The sequence below is a fragment of the Scylla paramamosain genome, chromosome 14 (assembly GCF_035594125.1).
Source record: "Scylla paramamosain isolate STU-SP2022 chromosome 14, ASM3559412v1, whole genome shotgun sequence".
Lineage (NCBI taxonomy): Eukaryota > Metazoa > Arthropoda > Malacostraca > Decapoda > Portunidae > Scylla > Scylla paramamosain.
In genome coordinates this window covers 19,860,733-19,879,920 of record NC_087164.1, presented here as the reverse complement: position 1 = coordinate 19,879,920, position 19,188 = coordinate 19,860,733, and the positions used below count along the sequence as shown (strand labels likewise).

Sequence of the window (19,188 nt, the reverse complement as noted above, 5' to 3'; positions counted from 1 at the left end):
CTCACTCTCATGATTTCTTGTACTTAAAATCTTGAAATTATTTAACTTTTCTTACTTTCTTTTAACCTCTTTTTTTTTCTTTTTTTGCACTCGCTAATCTGGAAATTACTCTGCTTTCCACTAGTTTCAACCTTTCCTACCGACACACCCCTTGAAAACGCTTATCTTTCCTTACTTTTTTTTTTTTTTTACCTTTATAAGCTTTCATACTCAAGTCTTGAAAATACTTTACTTTCTATTAATCTTATAAATTGTTAACCTTGCAACCCTTGAAAATATTCAACATTTCTCTCATTCTACAAACAGATAATGTATCTAAAAAAAAAAATTGATCCATTTATATCATGACGCTCCTCCCAAACAAAATTGTCACTATCTTCTCTGCTTCATATATACAACAATGGTGTTACGCATCCTCCGCACACCCAAATACATACAAAATGTCACGGCTCTGCTTTACATATAAAGAATGGCTTCTTTGTATGATGCAGTGACTCATCCACAAGAAATGTCAGATATGGTCCCTTTCTTTCTCACTCTGTAATGATTTTTCATCAAGCTAATGTTTGTTATTCATGTCCCTTTACTTCCCACTCTTTTTAAACCAAATGGAGTGTTTTGGCCCAAATATATTGTATAGTTATTAGACACTACTGACAGCAAAAAAGAATGATCGAGTAATAAATACATTAATAAATACAAAGGGAATTATATATAGTAAATAATGAGTAAGATCAAAGCTATAGATTCAAAATCATATTCATTACATGTTCATATTTTTTGTTTGACCAACCTCATGTTGAATAAATTCGTGCACAGCAATATTATGAAACCTAAAAAGGGACATGGAGAGGCAAGACTAAATGGAGAGTTGGTGTGTCCTAGTAACCTTCACACAACATAAGCCATTGCTTAAATATTTATCATTTGTCATCTCTGAAGCAGCTGAGGTGAAAGAATGGTGGCATTAAATTCTCAGCATATCATAATAGCCAGTTAAAATACATGGAGTAAGGGGACTGGGACCTACTCCTCTTTTTCCATTGACAGTGAGGCATCATGTTTTGTCTCAGATACCTTCATTTAAGGGAAATGGCAGCCAAATATTTGGATAGAATAGTGATAGTCATTATCATAATTGCTGGCACAATATTGTAGAAATAGTACAGTAAAACCTCACTAAGTCAGACCCCTTTAAGTCAGACACTTTTAAAGGAAGGGGAAGGGCAGGGGAAGAACCTGTATAGAGCAAGGAGGGCATAGCATGAAAACCTTGACAAATCTGTTAACAGATGGTATGTGTAAGGAGCTGGAGGGGTAACACTGTGCAGCCTGGATAGCCAGCATGCTGCAGGGAGGCTTGCAGAACATCTTGGAGATGAGAAATTCAAATGTAGTGCTGGATTCAGATGTCAGATTTTTTTGTTAAGTTGGATTGGCCTTCCCCCCAGTTAGTCCAATTTAGCAAGGTTTTACTTTAGTAGTAATAGTAATCATCTCTAATATTATTATTATACAAGAAAATCTTTAATGATGTGTTGCAACAGCAATACTGATATTAGTGACACTCCCCACTGTTGTGAGACAAGCCATACTAACAAAAAAAGTGAGAAAGCAGTCTTTGAGGTTACTGGGCAAGCGAGTCTGAGCTGAACTTGCCTCACTACTGAAATACAAAAAGAACACCTTCATAACTTGATGGTATGGTGGATGATAGTTCACTCACTGTGGATGTGCTCTCTCCTGAAGACGTCACTTGTGAACAGGGGTTTGGTCACAATCAACACTGCCAAAATTTTTGTGAACCTTTATTAGAATACATAATACCTATGGAGAACTTTTTAGTTATTCTTTGAACAAACTCTTACATATTTAGGTTTATCAACCTTCAATTATATTAACCTTTGATTTAGACACTTTCCAAGTGATAACCCAATTCTGACAAGTCATTTGCTTTATTATTGTTGGCAGTACCTCATTTTTTTTCCTTACAATTGAATGAGAATACATAGTTGTTTGCATCTAATCAATTACACTGCATGATTTTAGTCTGCTAGAATAAAAATTTATCTTATTCTGCAGCATTTGTCAGGAGTCATTGAGTCTAAAAATGTATTTCATCCACTGGCATACAAAAGTTATTGGTATTAAAATTTTCCCTTAACCCCAGTACATAAAACTGTTTTTCCATATTAAATATGAAAATAATATGAGTAGGTAGTCATCTCCTAGAATTATAGTGGGGATGAGGTGGGACTGTAATCTTGTAATAACTCTTCTGACTTTGTCTCAGTAAACTAGAAAATGGTTTTAGTCTGTCATGTAAAGACCAGATCTTTCTGCTCATACAACAGATTATATGGACTTCAGGAAATAAAAATGTCTCAAAGTCAGATCCTCCCAAAAGTGATTATCTTTAAATTTCTTTATTATTTTGTGTATTAATGACACTCAATTTCAAGACTAGATGCTCCCACATTATTCTCTCATCTCTGTTCAGATTCTCAATTTTCATCTCTAGGCCTAAAGACATCAGTCAAGGCTTATGGTCAAGAGAATTCCTCCTACCTTCATCAAATACTGTTCTGTGTTCACATTCACCTTTGTCCTTCACCTTCCACCTTTACTTTATACTATGTAGAAATTTGCTATCAATTCAAAGCCCTGTGCAAAAGACATTAGCTCCTCTAACACAGACCAAGTAATTCAAAAAGCTTGCAAAAGGAAAATTCTAAAGAATCTATCACCTAGCAGTTTTGTTTGACAGTATGGATCCCAAAAATTGGTAAACTGCTGACATGACTACAGAATCTTGGTGAGTCAAAGATTTCAAAGAATCCATTCACTATCCTGGTATGAACTTTGTTTTTCTAACTGGTCTTATAGTATTCACATTTCACTCAACTATGGGTCACAACTGTCATGAAAGTTTTACAAACTCAAACTATTACTAGCACTTTAGTTCATGTTAGTAATACTGGTAGGAACAAGCTTTTAAGCAGCAGATGTGATGCCGGCAAGTCAGTTACATTTCAGTGTCAATAATGGAGTACAAAATGCAGTGGGCAAGAGATTAACCAATAACAAGATCAGATCTGTGGAATTCTTATCCAGTGTTGTGGGCCCATCTGTTCCTGACAACAGCAAAAGTAATTGCCTGAAGGACTGTATTAGTACAAAGAGCAGAATGAAAAAGATGCGAATTTACACTGGTCAATTCTAATAACAGATCACTTTCCATTTTAATAATGTCTGTCTAATTGTGTACAGTATCTACTCAAAATCTAATATAAATTTTTTCTCTGTTACTTCTCTTACGAACTTAATGTTTGTCTAGCCTTTCCTATGGTCCCACAGCACAAGAATTCTACATATTCTATTTGGTCCACTTTACTAATGCAAAAGTCACATTCATCTTTTAACTTTATTCCTTTATCTCTTTCATCTGCAGAGTCTAGAATACTGCCTTATTCATTTTTTTCCATTCTGTGTCCCAGATCCTTTATAAAGAGCACTAAGGCACCTTAAGAATTAAACAGAAAATGTTCTTTTTAAAAAAATTTCTAACCTCTGTTTTGTGGAAGCAGCAATTAAGTGACCTTTTCATTCCTACAATTTATTATCTAGCACTTGACTAGAGTCATTCTAGTAAAACATACACACCCATCCACATATACCATATATATATATATATATATATATATATATATATATATATATATATATATATATATATATATATATATATATATATATATATATATATATATATATATATATATATATATATATATATATGTACACACACACACACGCACACACACACACATACAAACAACATGCAATTTTGTTTTAAATGGTAATACAAATAGAAGTAATAATATCTCTTGCACATTCACAGACAAAAAGTTAGACACTAGGCATCTAAACATTCCCTCACTGCAGCCAGAAAAGTTGTCCTAACAGACTGTAGAGGAGTGTGGAGATAATGAGGTAGGTGGTGATTCAAAGAAGCTATTGCTTTCTCCCAATTGGTTACTTGTCCTCTCCACTCTCCCCTCCAATCCACTGCCATGGGATCATCTCGGGCCCCAGTCACCACCTTTCTCACACCCTGGCATACTTCTTCCCAGGCTCCAGGCATCACCTCACTAACAGACCAGAACAGCTTGTAAGGAACTTTAGAACCTTTTTCTTCTTGACAGTGAGGCGGCTTATCTAGGACAATGCAGCGTATGTGTGAGGCTTCACTACGATTTGTGGGGCAAAATGGACTTACAATAATACCTAAGAAATGAGCATCCTGACGGGCAAACCACTGCTGCATCTGACTCTGAGTGTCCATATCCTGAATGGATGGATTTGGAGGGAATGTTGGATGAGAATGATACCATCCAACAACCTGGACACCACCCTCATGAATTGTGGTACAGGCTGCACTCTGAGACACTGGACACATGTCACATTCCACACCAGAACTGACTGCTGCTGTCGGCACAGCAACAGTCACATGCAATGTGTGTGAAGTAGGGTCATAATACCCTCCAAGTAGTCCCATAACTTCAGCAAGGGAGGTGTGCGCATGAAGGTCCATAGTAATGAGAGCATGTGCATGCATAATAACAGAAAATGGTGCTGGGGTGTCTGGGTCATGCTCCAGACAACGCACCAACTTGAACTGTTCTGTTCGGGACCCATTACGGTTGCTCCCAGAACTTGCTCTGCTACGAGGAGCTTCAGGTATGTGGCAAGCATCAACAATGGCTCCTGATTCATCATGACTTATGGTCAAACCTCCACCTTCACAAAGAGACATATCCAATTTCTTTTTCTGTTTCTGTCGAGTCATTTCCGACCTGTCCACTTTAACAATGGGTTTGCTTGGGATTGCATGTTTTTCTTTTGGTTTAATTCCTACAACCAAAGGTGAAGAATAGTTGCTCTCTGGACACTCAAAATTAATTACACCAATTTTCTCGAGATACTCATGCACTTTGCTGATGGAATTCACGTCACCACAATTTTTGAGACCAGCACGCACTGCTGTCTTCCTCACATATTTAGGTTTTATCTGATTCCAAAAATTTATCAAATAATTTCTTATTTTCAAGTACCTTTCTGGAGTTTTTACACCCTTACCATCAAAATATTCATAATGAACAACTTTTTCTTCCTCTGTAATTTCATCTAAGTCTAACTCCCTTTCTTTCAGTGGGCGGGGGAAAGTAAAAATATGTTGCTTTCTCCCTTCAGATCCAAAACTTTCAACTTTGGAATGCACTTCTTTTATTTCAGTGTTCTCTCCCCTCATGTTGGGATTCTTTGGGGCTTCCACTTTTGAGGGAAGGATCACATCAGTGGGAGACTTGTCAATGATAACTAATTGCTCATCATCACTAACATCAATATCAACATCACTCGTTTCCATTTCGTCATCCTTCACCAAATGGACCACTTGGCCTAACAGAGCCATGTTGGGTTCAGGCACTACTTTGGGCACATTTTCTACCACTGACATGTTCCTTACCTCACTATTCTTTGGACTGCTTGCAACTTTCATTTTCTTCTTTTTTGTTTTCTGTTTGTGATTTTTCATTTTAAAGGGCGAGTGAGATTTATGTAATGATGTCCCACTCTTCTTTACTTTCCCAGGTGACTTTTTTTGTGCTGAAATAGTTTTCCTTTCTTTACCTCTTTCATTATCTGGACTCCCTACAAAAGAATCACATTGTTCTATGACACACTCCTCACCTACTGAAGGAACAATAATTTCATCAGAAGGCTGAAAAGGTGAATCAACATTTTCATGACCTTTTAGTGTCTTGGATTTATTTTGAATATTCTTAGTTCTTCTCGGAGATAACGGAGTGGTGGTAACAGTTGTGGTAGCTGTTTCAATAAGCCCTAGAGGATCTTCTAAATCTGTACTAATGCACACATTATCAGCAGGCATGAAAATCAGGGTTTCTCCAAGTGTATCAGCTTCTTGAACAACACTTACAACTTCCATCCACTTCTTGTAAAAACTTCGTACTTGTCCAGGAGTCTTTGTAAATATAAAACTTGAAAGTTGATTCCAGTTTGCTCCAAAGAGTTCCTGTAAAAATTTCAATTTTTACACACTAATCATCATATTAAACATCACATAAAACATTTGAAGCAAATTTCTTTAACTTAATTCACTGCATTATATATTTTTTTTTTGCTTACACCCTTTACCAATGAACAAAAAAAATCTTAAAAGCTTATGTTTAATTATAATGCTTCTGTGCCCAATTCCACATCCAAGTCTATATACAGAGGGTGATAAGATAGGAGGGTGAGAGCAATGTGTATGGGAGATAAGCACCTGTGCAGATGAAGTGGAATGTAGGGTGAAAAGGAACACCATAAATAAGAGTTTGTAGAGAAAATGTATCTGAGAGAAATTGCTGGCCCTACTAAGAGAGGAACGCCATCTGGAAAGTGGAAGGATGAGGTAAAGGAGTAAAAAAATAAAAAAAAAAAAGATGGAAGACAGAATTCTTGAACAAAAATAAGTAACGTACATATTTTGAAGATGCCAATGTAGATATCAGTTTATATCAAACAGCAGATGTAGATATCCAATTATGACATCCTCATAGATGTGGATGAGGATGTGGATGTGTTCAGGATCTTGATATAAATTCACTATATAGCACTAATTATTGTCAAATGACAGCTGCTTTGTTGCAAAATACTACACTTTGTAAATTTAAAGTTATATGAGGAGTTTCAGCCACACAAGTTGTCTGATATGAAGTTAAAGACAAACCACTGAAATCTCTCTCTCTCTCTCTCTCTCTCTTCTCTCTCTGTAGTCTGTAACATATAAAATAAATCTACAGTATCCTCTATGTGTGTGGTACAGATGTGGAAGTGGATATGTATTTCATAGCAAATCCAGATGTAAATTCAGATGCTAAAATCTATGTGGATGTTCCTTGAATGTAGATACCTGATATATCTCTATCTAGAAATACTACAATCCAACAACAAACTTGAATATCCATCATATTTTAAAATTCTAAGGCTATAACATGAGATTACATAGTCAATCTTACCAAGCCTTTTTGAAACAAATCTTTCTCTATGTCAGTCCAGTGACTTTTGCTCTTGGTGGTGCTCCCAGCCTTTTTAAGACTGTTGCAAGTTGTATTTTGGCTGGAGCTACCAGTTGTTATGTTAGCACCTGGAGAAGTGCTGAGAAGGGCACCTGGTGGAGATGCAAGAGGAGTGGTTGTGGCTGCAGCAGAAGTAGTGGTGGTGGTGCTGCTGCTTGTTGTATGCAATGCTGCACCAGCTTCACCAAATAGCCCAAACTCCCCTCCAGAATCAAAGTCAAAGAAGTCTGATTCATTTCTGCAAAAACAAATTCATAGTAAAATAATACAAAAAATATGCATGTGCTAACTATGGACTCAAAAATACAGGCTGTAATTCTTTTTAATTCTAATAATTTTATAGGGACCTGTCCAGTCTATTTTAGTCACAAGATAGAATTTTAATCTCTTTCTAAAGGCCCTGTAATACCCTAGGAATTCCACAGAACCAACATTTTTTAAATTAGTCTAAAATTTCAAAAGTAATAAGCAAAATATTACCACTAAAAAAAAAGGATATATATATATATATATATATATATATATATATATATATATATATATATATATATATATATATATATATATATATACATCATTAGCTGTTCATTACTTTCATTGACAATCCCTTCTCTGTGTTGATCATGCATGGAAAAACAGTATCATATTTTAACCCAGAAATAAACAGCCACTATCTAGAAACTATTAGGCCAAGGTTATTTCCATAATCCCCACTTTTTTATGGTTGAAATTTCTATTAATTAGGGTAGCCACATCTCAATTATCGGCCTCGTTGATACTCAGATCTGAATCTTGGAATAAATAGACGAAATAAGCAGGCCTTAAAATAAAATGAAAAAAATAAAAATAAATAAATAAAAAACTCTTTCCTTATGGTGTCCAGGAGTTGCAAGGTTTTTTTTTTTTTTGACATCTTTGCATACCCATTTTGGTTAGGGTTACCATATTTCAACACTGAGTCGCTATTAATACACTGCCCCCGAATGGGCTGGATCTTAGCTGAATGCACATGAAGTTGAGGATTAGTGTTCATGTTACACGGGTTTATATACTGAAAGAGAGGAGATACTCACTTGAAATCTAGATCCACCAGCCCGACCACATCCACATCCAGACTACCTCCCAGCTCCTCTGAGGCTGCCATGGTCCTACAGACACTCAAGCACTTAGGTGCAAAGGTCACTCAGCCACCAGTAAGCTCAGGGCACCACGCATTGCTAGCTGGGATATGAGTGTTTGGAGGGAAGGGAAAAATGGCCGTAAGTTCAATACGCCCCAGTGTTGTTGTTTGGGTTTGTCTCCCTTTCCAACGGTGTGTTATTTGTGTGACGTCACAGTGAAATGTAAACCTCTCTCTCTCTCTCTCTCTCTCTCTCTCTCTCTCTCTCTCTCTCTGTGTGTGTGTGTGTGTGTGTGTGTGTGTGTGTGTGCAAGTCTTATTTCGTTATTTATTTATTTATTTTTACATTAGAAGTGTATTATTCTGATTATTTTGACTTCTAAGTATTTTTTCTCATAATTTTGATTTTTTTTATTTGGTTACTTTCTCTCTCTCTCTCTCTCTCTCTCTCTGTGTGTGTGTGTGTGTGTGTGTGTGTGTGTGTAAGAGTTTGTCAATTAGAGATGTAACTAAAGGTATACTGTGGTGCCCAGCTTGACTCGAGTTCCCTCGGTGTAGCATCAAGTACGAGCGAGGCTGTAAACGTGGGGGGGGCGTACATATACAAGAGTAATTACTAAAGTCTGATGACATCTTTGTTTTCACCAATGGCAGACAATGCAGCTAATACAGTCCTTCCCTCAAGTAGCAAGAGCCGTACCCCCCCCCCTGGAAGCAGGTTTATGTATTTCATTTACTATTTCATTATTACTTTAAGACATATTTCTCTCTCTCTCTCTCTCTCTCTCTCTCTCTCTGTGTGTGTGTGTGTGTGTCATCAGAGATAGCACTCTGCCTTAATTTTTTTACAATTAAAGAATTCCTAGACAAAGATATAAAGATGATTTAGAAATGTTCACAGGTTTTTTGTCTACTTCAATAAAATAATGCTACTTGTATGAACTCATTGCACTATTCTGGTATATACTCTGAGGGGATATCATCTCTTAGTATATAGATGAATAGTTACACAGTAATGGGAGAGAGGGAAATTTCAGTAGATTAAGTTTATTAATCATGCATTAATAATGTAATGAAATGCCAGTGAATAATCATAATATTGCAGCAACCATCGCTCTCTTTTAGCTGCTGGCAGTAAGGGGACAAAGGGTCATGACACAGTAGGTCTTGGGGAGGACTCAGGGGGAGGTGGGTACTCACCCGTGGTGCCTACCTGGCGCCGGGAAACAGTACACGTACACAGGGGACAATGGGCTGGCAGGGACACAAGATAAACGCCAGGCTGATTTATGGCACCATCTTATTTTCCCAATGGTACACAGCACGAACAGAATATTAGCATAGTGGCTCACAACACCACAATGACAAAATCCCACCACATGCAGTCACTGTTACACCACAGGTCTCCCACAGGAAGGCACAGAGCGCCCATTCACTGCAATACTGCATAGGGAATATTGCGGGCAGAAAATAGGCAGGTACTGTAGGTGAGGAAAGTATGCCTTTCCCACTCAAGCACTGAGCAGGCTCTGCTCATGGTGCCAACTGAGCACCTCACCTCACCTCACTTCTCAAGACTGAAGTCCCAGATGTAAGAGGTTTGGAGCACAAGTGAGGCTTCATAGCAATACATTCCAAAGGTAATCAGTTTGTCATTGATACTAGAAATCAAATTCACTTAAAACTTAATGCAGCTTTTGTTGGTCATAGCACTCTTCTCCAGTACTTACACCTACCTAGCCTGGCAACAAAAAAATTCAATAAAAAAAGGCCCACTTAATGTCAATTCCCCTAACAAATAATTTCAAGGTTATTAGTAATGAACATGACAAATGTTTATATTTTTAATAAACTATTCCCATTATAGTACATTGTTCATGGAAACTAAACTTTATGGTTTGAAACTATAGTAAACCTTGAGAAGCCTAAATACAGTAATAAGAAATATCTGGATTAGCTACACCAAATCATCACAGACAGGAAGCTGTTTCCTGTATGCCAGCATGTGTTCTTTGAGCATATTCACATGCACTGCATGAGAATATAGCTCAAAAATCACTTAAATATTGAGCTACTGCAGGCACTTCATAAAAATTTTAATATTTGATCACAAAGATTTCCTTGAAGTACAACCACCATACAATGTAGTGCAGTGTCACACATCTCATAACAAAATAAATTTTACTCCCATTTCTAGTAGTGTAAGCTACTTAACTTAAAAAGAATTAAATACCTATGAAAGGCAATTAATAAACATTTGTACCCTGTCACAGAAGAAGCTGTAGCTTGTTCAAAACTTCATTGATTTTACTTAAATGTCATTATTAACAGTGTAGTTTTGGTGCATGTCTTTCTTTTTTTTTTTTGTCAAAGACAGACTGAAGAACCTCATAATATATAGAAAAATATAAATCAGGTATAACTCACTTATTTTTATGTACAGATGGTTCATGAATTGAAGGTCCTCTCACATCAAAAGGATAGATAGCTCATTTCATTTCCTATCATTCACATTTTAGGATAAAAAACACTTATTTAAACTACATTATTTCCAAGTGACTGAGAGGAAATAATTCTTTTGTATTTATGTGACAGATCTAGTAAGCCATTCAGGTACACTAATATTACAAACAATTCCAGTATTTCAACCATTCATTTGCTCTATAAGTCTCCCAGGTAACCCATAAGTGAACAAGTTTCTTGGCAATTCTCTTACCTTCTCTATATCCAGGCCTCAAATTGTTCTGCCCACATAAATATAATTATAAAAGCTGTTGGAACTAGTGTTTCACAGGGTTTCAGTGGTGATGGGTATTGATTTCAATTTAAATATAAAAATCCACCCTGACAAGTGGATGAACCAATGAGGATCCAAGTCAGGCAATTCACGCTCCCAAAACAAAACCGTTATCAATCTGCTTGATATGTGAAGAGTCAGTTACACTCCAGCCAACATCCTGAGCAGTTCACCACTTGTCCTTACTCAGCTCACTAATACCCAAGATGGACATTCAACCCAAACTCCAGCTAAGAACTCTACCTAGTCTCAGGCCTGTGTACTGACAGATACTTAGCTTCCCATGTGTCCACCTAAACAAAGGTGATTTTCTATACTCTAGCATTGGCCTTTGTATGCTAATTCACCACAAAGCCTCAATGTCACTTAAGCAGGCAATTGTTGGTCTGGCAATTAAGTTAAACAATTCAGTACAATTAATTCCTGCTGCTACTTACTTTTCTTCATTTGTATATGTAATATGATTACTGTAAGCTATTGTTAAGCTAATCTGAATTTAAATCAGTTGAGTACAATTTCAACATGTGAGTCAGAGAGAAGTTTAACATTATAATTCACCATCCAGTGAGAGGAACAAGCAACAAATTCATGATTCCATTAGTGAATATTTTTTTTAAATACTACAACAACCATAACAAAATACATATAATATGCAATTAACATATAGAATAAATCTGAAAGTAGCTCTTCAATAACTTATCATTTTCTGTCACCAAATATACGTAGCAGTTCCAGGAACAGGTTTATGATGTCCAGGTACAGGTTTATTGTGGCTAAAATATACTCTTCAGGTGACAACTTCTGCATCATCATCTGAAAAAATATAAAACTTTTATTGCCTCAAAATTGCAACAAAATATGTTACTCTAAGAAATTTCTACATTTCACAACAGCAACTACTCCTATTCTATTCAAGACATATTTAGTGGCATCTTTCATTTTTACTTCCATTCTGTTTACAGTTTACTACAATGGAAATCACTGCCTGTGTTCCAATTATCAAGAGTTGTATATTGTTGTGAATGAAGGAAAAGATGTGATGAAGTTTAGAATGAATGAACCATGAAAAATAGGGGTTAAATTAATTATATTTAGATGTATGTACACAGATCACTTGAAATAAACATAAAGATAAGGTAAGAGAGTAAATAAATAAATAAATTAATTAATGAATAGATAAAAAAAAAATAACCAGGCTAGTCAGTGTCACAATGGTCTTGGTATGGAGAGAGAGAGAGAGAGAGAGAGAGAGAGAGAGAGAGAGAGAGAGAGAGAGAGAGAGAGAGAGAGAGAGAGAGAGAGAGAGAGAGAGAGAGAGAGAGAGAGAGAGAGAGAGAGAGAGAGAGAGAGAGAGAGAGAGAGAGAGAGAGAGAGAGAGATATAACTTGTTCTCATGTGATACAGTTCCAGCATGCAAATACATTTCATGGTGGGCAGAGACACTGCCATGTCCCTAGGCCACAAGAACAAACAAAACTACAAAGATCTTTATGCAGCTAATCTAAGCAAAGAAAATGCATTGTATGACATCAAAGAGTGTTATTTACATACCTGAGTATCAAAGACAATGAAGAGGCAGAAGATAAGAGCACCTCCGCCAGCTAACATCAGTTCCAGGGCATCACTTCCCAGGAAAATGTTCATGAATCCAAGACCAATAAGCATCATCAGACCAACAATTAACCTGTAAAGGAAACATTCATGAGTGAAATTCACTTTTAAAATTAATTTTGATTAAGCAAATTCCCTCAATACTTATGAAATCTTGAGACAGCAGCCAAGGAGACATATTTATCCATCCATTACAGACATAGGCATTTTAGGTATTAACATTTAGAAGGGCAATACATTTAATTACATCATATACCTTTGTAAGATACTGGAATACTGGAAACATTTGTTATGCTAGACATTTTTTAAGCCAATCATGTGCATAAAAGTCCAGTCTATGAATACAAGTCTAAAGTAATTAGATACTATTAACTGATGCCTATGTTTGACTCTATGTATTGTGGAAGTGCATAAACTAATAGTTGGGAAACATGGGATATTAAAAGTGAATGTATTTTGTCCATTACCAAAATTTAAACATACATATTTGAAAGTCATTAGCATTTTTTAATTATTAGGAATGGAGTTAATGCTGAAAAACATAAGTATTACAGATATATAATTCATGGAAAGAAAAAAATATATGTATCATTAGTAATACAAATACATAATTTCTGAAGAAAAAAATATACGTATCACTCACCCAGCTCCCATACTAGTGAAGTCCCTCTTGGTCTGGAAAGTATATGCAGTGAGTGCTCCTGTAATTAGCAGAGTCATAACGAAAGCCTTTACAACCACCTCAGCCTCGTACATGCTCACTGCCACACCCACAGTGATTGCCTCCACCACAGTGAATGCTGCCAACAGCATGAAGTTGATGGGAACATGATGCCTGTAAGAAATTTAACTTAGATTTGAGCATATTCACCACAAAACTAAGATTAAGTATGTCCTGTAAAACATAAAGCATAAACAGATATCAAGTTGTTAATAATAGAATATATTAGCTTCATATTTTCAAATATAATTATGTCATGAATCTGGGAGCCAGAAGAGCTTCACTAATAGATACGTAGTATATAGATACTATATAAAGTAAAAATCTTTTTCACCTTTTCACATGAAGTGCAATCAGGATTCCAAAAGTCAGGGGCAGGCAAAGCATAAGCAACCATGGATTATCATGGATGGTTTGACGAAGAACTGGAGTTTGAGAAAATACAGCAGCAATAACTGTGGTCACCAAGATCTGGACAAACAAAAGCCCATACACCTTACGCAGAAATCCTGCAAAGAAGAAAAGTAATTAATTCTACCATAAAAAAAAATCATGTCATTACAAAAGTACAAGATGAAAAGCACATACAATGGAACAGAAATATACACCTGTTAAGTATGCAGTTATGTTGTTAAGAAACAAGTTATCAAATCAAAACACATAAAAATCTCTCTTAAAAAAAAAAAATCCATAACTAATAGCAGCATTATTATTAAAATAATTTATGAAATTAATAATTCAAATATGACAAAGCCTAAATACTGCATCCACTTACCAGATACAGATATCAAAAAGGTTAAGGATTTCCTGAACTAAGTAGCTAAGATCATACAAATGTGTTAGGGTTATGAGAGAGCACTAAATGTGTTCCCAAAAACTTGCTATAATCCAAGATTGATCACGCAACTTTTCAGCCATGATCTGAGCACTGAAAACAGTAATTATCTGTAAAATCTGTCTGTGGTTTTCAGATGGATACAAAAAGGTGTAGATTTTTTTGTACTTGTTTATAAGAACAATATTGATGGAGTCTAGTGGCTAAGAGAGATTCAGACTATAAAAATGGAAAAGGGAAGTAGATTGAGGCATGCAGTTTAATACAACACAAAAATATATCCCAATCTATTTTTTCTCTTTCCCTCCCCACAAGAACTTTAGAACCTGATAGGAATCAAGGCAGAGTCAGAAGATAAGTAGTGAAAATTGGTTCTTAAATTAACTTAACCTATAATTTCATGAACTTCACATAGCAGCATCAGTCCTGGTGGTTATTATAGTTCTACCAAGAATTATTAATGGCTGTGTAAGAAGAAAACCACAAATAAACTGATAACACCACGCTCTTTAAGACAATATCAATCCCTATGAGGTCTAAGGGTTGAGACCTTTTATATCTAGAAGTGTGTATTATAAGAAGCTGCAGATATATTGGGAACTTCATAAGGGACGCGGGTGTTGGAGATTGATAAGGAGCTGGAACCCAATAATATGATATTGACGTGGGATAATACAGGATATGCTTGGATGAATTGGTGTAATAATCACTAATACCTAGAAATGCGTATTGTAAGCTGGATATATAATAGGAAGCTCGTAAGGCATTTCGATATAGGGGATGGATAAGGAAATGAGGACAGAATAGGAAACAGGCAATGGATTAATTAGAAAAAAATGTTTGCGGGGGGAGTTGGAATGACATCATGCTGACGTGACCTTCATTCATTTCCTCACCCATGCGAATGTAGATATGACTCGCTGCCACATTGGAGCCATACATGAAGTCGTTGACAATCCCTCCCTTCTCTGCTTGCCCTCCATCTTGAGGAATCAACAGTGTATTATCCATGGTGGCAGAAACAACACCTGCTTAACCAGAACAGCTGACGTACGGCGCTTCACTGATCCAGCTGCCAGTGTTGCCATATCACCAAAACATCTATTTGTTTATTTATTTATTTATTTATCTTATATATATATATATATATTTTTAGCTATCCTGGGCAACATGTTATCAGAGCAATTTTAGTTGAGTATTTTTATTTGGTAATTATTAATGATCTTTAGGTTCTAAATATGTGGTCTGATACATTTATTCGTGTGATTTTTTTTTCTTTCATTTTTTTTTTTTTCCTCTTCTACTCATTTACTTTTGAAGTGAATAGCTTTATACGTCGAATTTGAAAGCATACAGAAAACATAATAAATACCGTAGGTGAAGCAAGCCCTCGTTCCCTTAATAACACGTAATACTTAGCTCAATGGAAATATAATAGTTAACGTTAGGAGAAGGTTTAAATTCCCACTTTCTGTGCACTGTAGTTTGTAGGCAGTACTATCATAAGAACACGAAATAAAGGAAGCTACAAGAAGCCATCAGACCTACACATGGCAGTCCTTGTATAAAACACACCTACCTATTTCCACCTATCATCCTCATCCATAAATTTGTTTATCTTCTTTCAAAGCTGCCTATATAGTAAAGGAATTGACACAATCTTATTACTGAGTCAACATCCTAATTACTGAGTCTACAATTTGACAACTGAGTCATGACAAGATCAACCTATGAATGAAAAGATGAAATAAGGCAGTCATAAATCCAGACAGTTCCCAAGAGTGCTCATTGCTCAAGTAGAGATAGTTCTTTACCTCATTCTGTCTCGGAATCCTCTCTGGAAGAAGGAAAATGTCCCTAAAATAATTAGAAGTGTGCCATACTATTCTTTCTTTTATCACATATTCCGACTAGCGACACAAGTTGGTTAAGTAGATGGATCAAGGGCATGGTTCAGTTTGGATTGGGTCCTGGATTGACTGGCGCTGGATTGATAAGAAAGTAAGGTGTATATACGTGTAAAGTTAGTAAACTATAACTTTGGGTACGCGAAGACAAGTGAAAGGTTGAGAGTGCTGCATCTCTTAACGCCTTATAATACGTAGATGGTAGATTGCATGGTTTTTGTCCTTTCTGTGCAGATGTCAGTGAGGGGATCTGGCGGCGGTGATCAGAAAACCAGGAAGTACCAAGAGTTAAGTCAGAGCTCTCTCTCTCTCTCTCTCTCTCTCTCTCTCTCTCTCTCTCTCTCTCTCTCTCTCTCTCTCTCTCTCTCTCTCAAGAAAAATTAACAATTTATAACAGAGAAGAGTCAGACATTGGAGATTCCCTTATTTTACTGTATTTTATCACTGTATACGTAAAGTTTGCAAGTTTATGTGTGTTTCACACAATGTTCAGTTTTCCAACTGAATTTTTTTTTTTTTTTTCCAAATGAGACCTAATTTTTAACTTGTGATATGAAGGCGGAGAACAAGAAGTAGAGGTGGCAAAGTAAGGCCCATTAACGCATTATGATTTATTTTTCCCTTCTAGAATGGATTGTGGAGAGTTTGCCGGCCATAGCAACATGACCATCTCGATCCTCAACAGCTGACCCCATATGTAAGTCAACTGAATCCTGAAAGATCAGTCATTATGTTGTGTAAATAGTCTGCATTCGTATTTATTTACTTATTTAATTATTTATATTTATTTTTATCATTGTTATTTTTTATTATTTTTTTCTTTTTTTATGTAAGAGCTAGAAGTTATGGCCAAGGGAAAAAAAGGGCTACTGAAAATGCCAGTCCCCAAAAGAGAATAGTCTTAAAGAATATCCAAAATGTACAACAGTTTATCAAAATATTTGCCCTCTTGATTATGGTAGACATATATATTATGCAGTGATTACCAGCATTCTTTCTTATGTGGTCTCCTTTCCAGAATATACTTTACGTTTCCTTATCTTCATGTCATCATTTTATGTCCTATTAGTAAGAGACGATTTGGGCTTGTCTCCTTTCACACTGTAGCCAATAGCAGTTATAAGGGAGTGATCCTGTAACCCCTATTTTTCCGTAACCTTTAGCAGCCTTTGATAGGAGGCCTTGGACTCATATAAGCTGATAGAAAAAAAATGGATCGCTATGGTAAGACTGCTATTTAATAGAGTACCTTATTTAACTTTAGTTTTCAAATAGTTTCGTAGCTACCCACAAAGTACTCCATTACCTCCAGTTTAATTTATTATTTTGATGTAGGTCACACTCCCTACAATTTAACAGATGCAAGCAGGAGATTTAAATATATTGTAACAACGATTTTTACTACTATGACGGATTATTATTAAGCGACTCACTAACCAACAACCAAGTCTGTCCTTATCAACACTATATCATCTTTTCTTTTTATTTTTTCTATATCTTCCATCATCTGTTCCCCATTCCTCTTTTTCTTTCTCATCCGGTACTCTCCTTTCACTTTCGTCTGGGTTCAGTTGGTCCGGTTACCGTAGTGTGTGTGTGTGTGTGTGTGTGTGTGTGTGTGTGTGTGTGTGTCCTCTCAAGGTCTATATAGAAATACTTTATTCTTTTCTTAATTTTCATTTGTCATTTCCTCCTTCTGTCTTTCCTTCCTTCCTTCCTTCCTTCCTTCTATTCTCCCCTTCACATAATTCCACTATACCATTAATTTTAGATTCTCTCTTTCTGTTATGTTCTATCTTACATTTCTTTTCCTTTCGTTTTCTCATATTTACGTATTTCTATGTTCCCTCTATACATAAATTTCTCAATCATGCCTTCCGTCCTTCCTTTTTTCTACCTCCGGTCCTTCCCTTTCTTTCGTATGCGTCACTGTCACACCTTTTTCTTCCCTTGTGTTGCGTCTCTGCCTCAGGGTAATTAGGTCTTGAAGGTCAGATGGTCAACGGAATGGGAATTGCTTTCATTCTACCCCATTTAACCTACTTCTTCGTCAGTTAATTTTATGGAATCCACAAAAACCTTAGACGTATGTGGCCTTTCACTCCTTTTGTCTCAGCGGGGATTCCATCGATGTTTTGCGAGTCTTCAGAGCGTTATAATGGTGTCCATACCATACCTCGTCTTTGTGTCCACTGGCACCATTGTGAAGGTGTGTTTATGAGCGTGGCTTTTGTGTTGTGAGGTTGACCTGTCATGTTCTCTCTTTCACTTTTTTTTTTTTTTTGTGTGTGTGTGTCTTTTACCTTTACTCCCTACTCCCTTTCTCTCCAAATGGGTTCACCTGTGGGTACTTGCAGTGCAATAGCAGTAGGTATGTGATCTTGTTTTTGTTATGTTTAATTCTGTAGCTATTATACATAAATGGTGGCGATGTACCGTACAGACGAACGCACGTAGCTACTTTGAAATTCAGTGTTGCATTACTAGAAGGTTAATTAGTATAAGAATAACTTCGATTGATATCTTGAGACCTTTCAAACGTCACCCATAATCAATGTAAGAAAACGCAATCCAGCGCTTACGTCTTATCTATATGGCTCGCTCTATGGTCAATTGAATTTAATGGCGTTTCGCGGTCAGTCACTGAGACGTGAGGGCGAGGATACCACCCATACCCCCTACATAACTGTACTCTCTCTCTCTCTCTCTCTCTCTCTCTCTCTCTCTCTCTCTCTCTCTCTCTCTCTCTCTCTCTCTCTCTCTTTGTAGGGGGGTGGTGTGTTACAATGTTTGATGTAGAAATACCACCTTGTAATACCTACTTGAACACTTGTACATGGAGATGGACGCAGGCGAACTAGGGATTACATTTCGGTTACCTACTACACACCGCCAAGACAAAACCTCGTGTTGTTTCAGAAATGTACTACCGTGCCTTAAGAAGCTCCGATTCCCTCTTTGTAGACTAGCGACTAGCACTGAAGAATCTGATGTCTAGTGGAAAGCTACAGAGATATTCCTTCCATTGCGTGAGAAATTTAAGAGAAGGGGC

The 19,188-nt window shown here is 36.4% G+C and overlaps 3 protein-coding genes across 5 annotated transcripts in view; 1 reads left to right on the top strand and 2 right to left on the bottom strand.

Annotated features, from left to right (window-relative positions):
- The window catches only part of LOC135106994 (uncharacterized), a 173,526-nt gene that overhangs the window by 124,675 nt on the left and 29,663 nt on the right, over nt 1-19,188 (top strand). For both annotated transcript variants that reach the window (XR_010271534.1, XM_064016505.1), the window contains exon 4: nt 16,765-16,833. The gene's annotated coding sequence lies outside the window, so the exon portion shown is untranslated. The remainder of the gene's footprint in view (nt 1-16,764; nt 16,834-19,188) is intronic.
- LOC135106989 (histone H2A deubiquitinase MYSM1-like) lies at nt 1,795-8,473 on the bottom strand. 2 transcript variants are annotated; one of them, XM_064016494.1, is made up of 3 exons: nt 8,219-8,473; nt 7,086-7,383; nt 1,795-6,097 (listed from the first exon to the last, which is right to left on the bottom strand). In XM_064016494.1, the coding sequence occupies exons 1-3, from the start codon at nt 8,287-8,289 to the stop codon at nt 3,917-3,919; spliced, it is 2,550 nt and encodes an 849-aa protein (XP_063872564.1). In that variant the 5' UTR covers nt 8,290-8,473; the 3' UTR covers nt 1,795-3,916. The 2 variants fall into 2 exon arrangements, with proteins under 2 accessions (XP_063872564.1, XP_063872566.1); XM_064016496.1 differs by lacking the exons at nt 7,086-7,383; nt 8,219-8,473 and adding an exon at nt 6,549-7,063.
- On the bottom strand, nt 10,097-15,332 carry LOC135106990 (protein lifeguard 4-like). Its single transcript, XM_064016497.1, has 5 exons — nt 15,126-15,332; nt 13,729-13,903; nt 13,317-13,508; nt 12,614-12,746; nt 10,097-11,875 (listed from the first exon to the last, which is right to left on the bottom strand). The coding sequence occupies exons 1-5, from the start codon at nt 15,238-15,240 to the stop codon at nt 11,762-11,764; spliced, it is 729 nt and encodes a 242-aa protein (XP_063872567.1). The 5' UTR covers nt 15,241-15,332; the 3' UTR covers nt 10,097-11,761.

What these genes read in the sequence shown, in the direction of transcription:
- LOC135106989 (XM_064016494.1), bottom strand. Translation starts at nt 8,289, where the DNA reads ATGGCAGCCTCAGAGGAGCTGGGAGGTAGTCTGGATGTGGATGTGGTC. An exon ending in CTGGTGGATCTAGATTTCAA is followed by an intron (nt 7,384 to 8,218) that starts GTGAGTATCTCC and finishes TTGTTTTTGCAG; the next exon opens with AAATGAATCAGACTTCTTTG. An exon ending in ATTTGTTTCAAAAAGGCTTG is followed by an intron (nt 6,098 to 7,085) that starts GTAAGATTGACT and finishes AAATTTTTACAG; the next exon opens with GAACTCTTTGGAGCAAACTG.
- LOC135106990 (XM_064016497.1), bottom strand. Translation starts at nt 15,240, where the DNA reads ATGGATAATACACTGTTGATTCCTCAAGATGGAGGGCAAGCAGAGAAG. An exon ending in TCATATCTACATTCGCATGG is followed by an intron (nt 13,904 to 15,125) that starts GTGAGGAAATGA and finishes TCTTCTTTGCAG; the next exon opens with GATTTCTGCGTAAGGTGTAT. An exon ending in TCATTGTCTTTGATACTCAG is followed by an intron (nt 11,876 to 12,613) that starts GTATGTAAATAA and finishes ATATTTTTTCAG; the next exon opens with ATGATGATGCAGAAGTTGTC.